Source organism: Sabethes cyaneus, chromosome 2, assembly GCF_943734655.1.
Source record: "Sabethes cyaneus chromosome 2, idSabCyanKW18_F2, whole genome shotgun sequence".
In the NCBI taxonomy this organism is placed as follows: Eukaryota; Metazoa; Arthropoda; class Insecta; order Diptera; family Culicidae; genus Sabethes; species Sabethes cyaneus.
Window position 1 is genome coordinate 27629617 of NC_071354.1, and position 8536 is coordinate 27638152.

Here is an 8536-nt window from a genome sequence, read left to right on the forward strand (position 1 = left end):
AGATGATTTTTTTACATTCTCTTCCCGTGGTCAGATCGTTACAATCAAAATATGAGAAAATTTTAAAAATTTTGGAATTTTTCAAAAATTTTCGCCGGCCATGTCTCCTTAAAAGATTAGAAATTGACGATTAAATAAAAAATAATTTGATAATTTTACAGAATTTAGAACAAAACTTTTTTTTTTGGCTTTTGTTTGTAATCTTTCACCACCGTGGAATTTCGTTAAATATTGTCAATTGCAAGGAAAATTGTACCATCCAAAGTGCGATATCGCTCATAAAAGTGCTATTTTGCATTAAATCATTTCGGTATCTTCGGCGCACTTATTGCTTGGAAGATAACGAAAAAGTGCGCCGAAGATACCGAAACGATTTAATGCAAAATAGCACTTTTATGAGCGATATCGCACTTTGGATAGTACAATTTTCCTTGCAATTGACAATACTTTTTTAAGTATTTTTTCTGGGTTACTGGGAAAATCTACCCAAATTTTTAAATACTGTGTTTATTCATATTAGGACTTGCTAACAAAATTTAATAAAATTTCAAGCCCAATACGATAATTTTGAAAATATCGTAAATATAGACTTTTAAATAGAAAAAATTAAAAAACATTAAATTTTGAACATTCCTTGCATTTTTTCTTGATTGCTCGTTTATTTTTTTATAGCACACGCTAGCCGATTTTATTTAACGCAACCCCAAAAATCGAGTTTGACACTTTGACAGCTAGCAAACACATAAACATTGAAGAAAACCAAGACGTGCGACGAAACCTAGTTTTCTTCTGAAAATTTTCAACAAAATAAGCAGATAATCAAATTAAGTGCAACTAAACTAAACGACCAACAGTGCAATAGTGATCCCGAAATGGAAGCAGAAACGCTCAAACGATTGCTGGATGGCAACCAGCCCGCCCTGGGCGAGGCTCTGGCTCAGTTCAACAAACACAACGCTCAGGTTTTTAGCTTCTCTAATTTGACCACCACGGGGCAGTGGACGGTTCTGTGGAACCGACTGTTCGAGTATCTCCGCGAGCAGCCCGAAGCGGTTGCTCCTGGTTCCTGGTTGGCGGATTGTTTGATGGCCGTTAAAATCCTTTGCCGTGATAAAACCTATCTGAACGAGGTTGTTCGGGCGGAACAGTTGGACTGTTTGCTTGAGCTGGCCGGAATTGGGGACGCCGCGAGGAGCGATACTGCTCGTAAAGTGTCCGAGGATGTTCAGGTCGAAGCGCTGAAGTGTTTGAGTAATTTGATCTTTCAAAGTCGGAAGTGTCAGGAATTGTGTTTGAATAATTCTTCCACTGAGGGGATTCTCAAGCGGATAAAGACGTACAAGTGAGTAATGAGTTAGGGATCAATATTGGTTGTGTTTTGATTTGGATTGTTTTTTTTTTCTTTCTAGGGACGAAAGCGTAAGCTACGATATTCGATACTTTGATATGAAGGTGCTGTTTCTACTGACGGCAATTAACTGTGATATTCGTACGAAAGTACGAGATGAGCTGCATGGGTTGACATATCTGATAGAAACGTTGCATCTTTTCATGAATCAAGCATCGGAAGCCAAGGAATTTAGCGTAAGAAGATACCCAACAAATTGCAGGGTAAAAAATATAGAAATGTTTCTTTTAGGATAAGGATCTTGAACTCATCAACGAAGTGTTAAAGATTCTGTTTAACTTAGCAGATCGTACTGCTTCCAAAACCGTACCGGAAGAGGAAGATGCGACCCAGTTCCATCGACTGGTAATAGTTATTCACGATTTGTTTTTTTATCGTACCCTAAACCGCGACAAGATTGTATCACTTCACTCGAATATCGTAAATCTTTTGACTAGTATTCCGGTTAGCTGTTATAATGAGCTGACAACTCCACTGAATGGTGATGAATCGACAAGCAAAACTTGTGTTCCATTTGAAGGTAGAAACGTGTTTGTTCTAAGCGTTTTAGTTGAATTTCTGCGAAAACATTTGCCGATGGCGGAGAAAAAATCCCAACAGTACGAACTGCTGTCGCCTATTTTGACGGTATTGATTAAAGCTGTTGGAGCTTCCGGTCTTAACCGACGATATATTCGGTCGGTAATACTGCCACCGCTAGTGAATGTCATGGATCGACCGGAAGTAGGCGACGAATTGCGGAATCACCTCTGCTCCTTGCTGACCAGTCCGTGCACTCAAATCGCGTACCTTTCAGCTGAACTGTTGTTTGTTCTGTGCAAGGAAAACGTCGGCCGGATGATCAAATATACCGGCTATGGAAATGCGGCCGGTTTATTCGCTAACCGTGGACTGCTCGGAGGTCGACAGGGAAATACCGAGCAGTATTCGTCCGACTCCGAGGACAGCGACACGGAAGAGTACAAACAAATTCAGCATGCCATAAATCCGGTACTCGGTTGCTACGAGCCACCGAAGCCGAACCCACTGGAAGGGATGTCCGACGAGCAGAAAGAGCATGAAGCCATGAAACTGGTGGCCCTGATGGACCAGCTGCAGCGGCAGGGCATCGTGCAGCCATGCAAAATTGGCGCAGATGGACGTCCCCAACCGGTGGAGCATATCCTGGAGCTGCAGGACGAAATTCCCGAACAGCAGCGGGATCATAAGCGCAAAACCTAGACGGACTTCAATCACGTCCGAATGGTTTCAATGTCTAGTCGTGTTTTGTGCATAATCCGGTGTGGATGAAGCGTTCATTCCGTTTGAATTTAGGTAGAAAATGTTTTCTAAACTTCGTCTTAATCCGACAAAATTAACTTATACCTTAGTGTTTCTAAGCTTTGAAGTATTTCGTTGTATCTATCAATGTTGTAGACTGCCCCTAGTTTGCGCGTATCCGTTTACCTTGTAGATTCTATGAAAAATGCTGTACGTGTTCGAAATTTTAAATTTAGTTGACTAGAATTAGTCGAAAACGATATTCAACACAACTTTTACTTCCGATGACTTCATTTATGGTACTTGCAATCAGATTCTTAAAATATTTCTGCTTTGGAAACGAAATTTCACATTAATGGTGATGTGAACATAAATTTCACGATTTCTGACATATTTATTGCTGGTTTCGATAGATTCTTAACAATAAAATCGACACCCTTGCAGAACGCAATTCTCTCTAAATAATGTTATCAGCGGAAAGATGCCCAAAACAACTGCTTCTCTACTGAATAAACTGAGGTGGTGCCGGTTTTTCAAACTCACCTAATTCGGCATCGTAGTACAAAGCAGCCCGGAACGGTTTGAGCTCCCATGGAACCTACAACGAAAAGCCACTTCGTTAATAATTTTCCCAAAAGCAAACCAAATTCTGCCTCCCTACCTGATCCTCCATCAGCGTCAAATTAACACCCAAATCCTCCAAAGTGGGAACACCCTTCTTGACATCATCCGTCACATACTCCCGCTCGACTCGTTCGCGGTGCAGATCGCCAATGTGGTACGACGGGCAGATAAACTCGGTAAGACGTACCTTCAGCATAAACGTCGGATCGTACCGCAGGTCATAACGCAGATAACCCCACCAGTCCTCGTCCTTACGCATCTCCCGATAGAACCAATCTACCAACTCACTCAACTTGTACCGTCGAGGACCAACAGCCTGATAGGTTTTACCCTGGGTATCCGGATCCTTGATGGCATTCACGATACCCTGAGCAACATCCGAGCAGAACACTGGCTGCTTGAGCGTACGTTCGCCCTTGTACCAGAGTGGCATTCCACGAATCTGCCGGCGCCAAAGGTGCGCATAGTAGCGCAAAAAGCGATCCTCCTGCCCGTAGATATCGGACGGGCGGAAAACAATAGCATCCGGAAATTCCTCACGAACCGCACACTCGCCGTAGTACTTACTCTTAAGGAACTTACTGCCTTCCTTTATCACAAGCGGCGTCGGTTCCGGCGTAGCGTTCAAGCTAGACAAATGAATAAACTTCTCAACCCCAGCTTGCTTAGCAATCCGAGCCAGCCGGCGAGCACCGTCAACGTGCACATCCTTGAAGGTGAAGTTCTTCGTCTCCCAATCTCGTCCAACGAGATTGATTACAACATTCGAATACTTGACCGCATTGTAAATCGACTCCTCATCCCGCAAATCGTAAGGATGAAACAGCACCTGACCCAAATCTCCGACCAGTTTCAAACGGATCGCCTCGTAATGGTCAGCACGGTACGGAAGAATCAACTGCGATCCAATCTTACCCAGCTTATTACAAACATAACGTCCGAGGAACCCTGTACTACCAAAAACCGTAGCAACGATTCCATTGAAACTAGAACGTCCACCGGTACCACGCTTCAGCGTGGCCAAGTTCGTGCTTTTCAGCTTACGCGGTTCTTCCGTGCTGTAGTTGGCCTTCAGACAGAGGATCCCAAGCGATCCGGTCTGCTGTCCTGCAAGTCAAGAGTAATCCAAAACAAATTACATAACAAAACGCAAATTTGGCTCCGGCACGGAGCGGAAGCTCGAACTTACTTGCCAACTGGGCACCATTAACCAGAATCAGCGAAGCCATCGCAGAGGCCACTTGTATTACGGGACAATTTTGTGGCAAAAGTGACTATTTTTGTTTCCGTGTCGCGTTCTGGCTCCGAATTCGAAGGAAGAAAATTTCTTTGAATATTTTTCCCCCTGCCTGATGACAATGACAGTTCGGCGGACAGCAATGCAAAATGCACAAAACGAAACGTCACAATTTGGTCGACCCCTTTTTATTGCGCTATAAAAGTTTAGCGTACCATCGAGTAAGAGTGCCGGTAATGGAATGTTTTATTCAAACAAAAAACAAAAGAATACCGCCAGAATTCGTATAATAGACCAGTAGAGATTGGACTTGGAATTAAGTTTGAAATTGGAATTCAAGTTTTACTAAAAATTGGACTTTTAATCGGACTTAAAATTAAATTTGACTTAAAATTGGAATTAAATTAGACTTGAAATAGGGCTCAAAATCGAACATACAAACTTGCAACTTGACCTTGACGTTAAACATTAAATTAAACTTGGACATGGACACGAAATTAGACACAAAACTTTAATTGAAATCAGGATTACACATTTCGTCATTACACGTTTTACCTCTTATATGCTTCTTTTTTTCTCTCTCAGTCCCTTCTTTCAACTTTTGTTTCCATTTTATTTCATTTTCTTAGTTTTTGCTCTCATTTGCTCTTATTCCTTCCACTCTCCTCTTTTTCTTTCATTATTTTTTCTGTCTGAGGTAACCTGTTTCATTGTTTCGTTTTCCTCGTTTCCTGTCCATTTTTTCTTATTCACAGTTCAGCTTTTCTCTAGTTTTTCACTCATTATTTTGTAGCTTACTTTTCCGTTTTTTTTCTTCTCTTCCTTTTTCGTCTTAACTCTCCTCCTTTAGGTTTTTCGTCTTCCTCCGTTCCGTTTTTAGGTGCCTCGTTTTTTCTGTTTTTGTCTCCCTTTATTCGTTTTGCTCTCCGTTTTTTTTTAATCTTCCGTTTTTCATTTTTTTATCTCCAATATGAACTTTTCTGTGACCTTTTTTTCCTGTCCTATTTTTTTGTCCCACCTTTCTCCTTTTGTGTCATGATTGACCTTTTTCTCGTTTTCGTCATTTTCTTTTATTCTCTCTCTCTCTCTCTCTCTCTCTCGATATTCACCTTTTTCCTTTGGGTTTCTCTAGTTTTCTATTTCATTTTCCCTTTCTTGTGTCGTTTTCCTTTTTTCTTTTTCCCATTTTTTTTTCTTTTTCTATCCAATCTTTGTTTTATTTTTTCTCGTTTCCCATCCTTGTCTCTCATTTTTCTGCACTCTGTTTCTTTCCCTTGTCTTGCTGTTCTGTTTTTTACCCTTTTCAGTGTTGATTTCCTTTTTGTTTTTCTCTTTTCTGTTCCGTTTCTCTTCCTTTTCAAGCCCATTTTTCCTATTTTTTCCTATTATTGTTATTTTGTATTTATTCGTTCCGTTCTTCCTCTAAATACTTTCTGCATTTCCTCCTTTTCTGTCACGTTGTTTTTAATTTTATCCAATTTGCCTTCGGTTTTCATTTTTTCTCCACTGTCCACCTTTTCTGTTCTCGTTTTTCAGTTTTGCTGCTTCCGTATTTTATTCTTTTCTGCTTTTCTGTCTCGTCTTTTACCTTTTTTGTCCCGTTTTTTGTCCTTTTCTGTCTAGTTGTTCTCGTTTTCTTTAGCATTTTCCTTTTCTCCTATTTTTCTTTTTTTCTCTCGTTCTCCTCATTTTTCTGTCCAGTATATTATTTTTGCCTAGTTTTCCCATGCTTTCCTGTATTTTTCTCGTTCTCGTCTTAACAGAATCGTTTTTCCCGTTTTCCATTTCCATCATGTCACTATTTATCTTTTGTATTTCTTTTATTATACCAGTTTTTCTTCTTTTTCACTCACGAGTTTTTCATTTTCCCCCTTGCCCTTTTGCATTTTTATCTTCAGGAACAGCAAGAGATGGACTATAGATCCAGCGGTAATGCATTTGTAAATATGTTAAGAAAATTTACTCACATCTTCATAAGAAACTGTTTACTCATATCAGTGTAGTACAGAGATACCTTGATATAAGACAACCTCGACATAAAACAACGTTATTTTCTAAACAGCTCGATGTAAGACAATTTTTACCTCGATATAAGACAAATTCCATAGACATAGTTGTCAACGACAGCAGAGCTAAACTCCCTTCCAAAAGCGGCAACACAAAGATTTTCATTATTTTAACATAATCTTAAAAATTGTGAAAAAATAAAGCTCAAACTATAATAAATAGTTCAAAAACCATAAATACACAAGATAATGTAAAATTGGCGGACGCATTTTTTTAGAAATCATGAGTCAATATAAGTCATTTTCGATTTCGATATAAGACAACTTTTTGAAATGATAAATATCTTATATCAACGTATTCCTGTAATTGGTTTACGAGATATAAATTTTCGAATTAGTTTTCCGGCCATAACTGTTATTCAGCAACTCCTATCTCTACCTCCTCGAGGTACCATCCGGGATGCGCTCCTTAGTGGAAATCGAATAACCGGTGGAAACTAGGGTCGTATGCGGACAGAGAAGGGGGCACTTAAGCGAAGGCTGAGTATAAACTCTCCGCCTGCAGGACGGTTCGTGTAGAAGGTATAACTACTAGGAATCAAAGCAGAGAGTCCAAATCCCCTAAAGGAGATGGTTTTAATAGCTGTTATCCATGGCTATTATGTAACAACTTGAATGGATAAACCCCTCATCCAAGGTGTGACGCGACCCGAACCGTCGCGACTGAACAGTTATGGCCAATTGGATGGCCGAACAATCGCTCAAACAATCTAACCATCTACAGTATCCCCCCGCTAATCCGACACCCAATAATCCGACGACTCAATAGTCCGGATCTCGCTACTCCGGAAAATTCCGAATTAAAACGTATTGTACTTGACTTCTTTCAATCGAACACTACCTTCGTTTGGCGTCTCCGTTAAAGTCAGAATGACACTCTTTCTAACTAAATGGAAATGGCACAGAGAACAGATTAACAGGCTCGAAGGAAGTAATCGATTTTTTGTGTGTAAAATCTGTCGGTGGCGCCCTCCAGAAATAGTTTGCCAAACGCACCATATCCATGTCCATGTCCACCATATCCAATATCCATGCACCTTTATCAATATTTCTTTGTGCTGGAGTTACATAGCAGCGATGGCAGCGACATCAAGATTTAGTTTGCCACTTACTGCTCGAGGGGTGCTCTATTGAAGAATTACTCGTAGATTACATAAAAACCTTTTACACACTTTTTGTCGATTACCTGGTAGTCTGTTCTCTATGGAAATGGCACATGGTGTTGCTTCTAACTACGTTCACTTTTACCATGGCTTAATATTTTCATTGCTACTCTCAATCGACAATACGTTCACTTTTGCCATGGCTATAATATTTTCATTGCTACTCTCAATAGACTGATGTGCTTGCGCTTATTTCGACACTAACTAAGAATTTCAAAGTATTTTGTTGACGAAATTGAGCATTACCGAGTATAAAACATAGTTATTGCGTACTTTCGACAGATATTTTCAAAAATTTCCGGAGTTGTTTACGTATGGATGTAAACAAAACCACATTTCAAACTCACACTGACGTCAGTTTGACTATCGGATTATCGAGTCAAAATTCGCTAATCCGGCTATAAATTTGTCGGATTAGCGGGGCGGTACTGTATAACGTCGAGTATTAAGGTACTCAAAAGTTGCTGAGTTTCAACAAAAGAGATATCAGCACGCTTACCGGTCTTGTGACAGGACATTGTCCGAGTAAATATCATGTTCGGATTCTTGGTTTCGTACAAGAATATTTAACCACCGAACACTTCCTCTGCAATTGCGGAGCACAAATAGCACGCAGACTCAAAAGGGGAGATATGGTCTGCGTAGCCGATCAGGATAACAAGGTTCAAACCCAAATCACCTCTGATTGGCACCTGCCTCGCTTCAGCTACCAGCCTATCACTTCCTTAATAGGTAATAGGTCCGCTTTAAGCGTACAGAAAAAGTAATAAACGGGGCA

At 40.3% G+C, this 8536-nt stretch overlaps 2 protein-coding genes across 2 annotated transcripts; one reads left to right on the forward strand and one right to left on the reverse strand.

Moving 5' to 3' along the window:
- The first annotated feature begins 765 nt into the window (after positions 1-765).
- Positions 766-2920, forward strand: LOC128733771 (synembryn). Its single transcript, XM_053827554.1, has 3 exons — positions 766-1342; positions 1410-1584; positions 1640-2920. Exons 1-3 carry the CDS (start codon positions 873-875, stop codon positions 2627-2629), a joined length of 1635 nt encoding a protein of 544 aa, XP_053683529.1. The 5' UTR covers positions 766-872; the 3' UTR covers positions 2630-2920.
- A 104-nt stretch (positions 2921-3024) lies between these two features.
- Positions 3025-4654, reverse strand: LOC128733772 (NADH dehydrogenase [ubiquinone] 1 alpha subcomplex subunit 9, mitochondrial). The gene is made up of 3 exons (XM_053827556.1): positions 4482-4654; positions 3330-4399; positions 3025-3266 (listed from the first exon to the last, which is right to left on the reverse strand). The coding sequence occupies exons 1-3, from the start codon at positions 4519-4521 to the stop codon at positions 3171-3173; spliced, it is 1206 nt and encodes a 401-aa protein (XP_053683531.1). The 5' UTR covers positions 4522-4654; the 3' UTR covers positions 3025-3170.
- Between the last annotated feature and the right edge of the window lie 3882 nt (positions 4655-8536).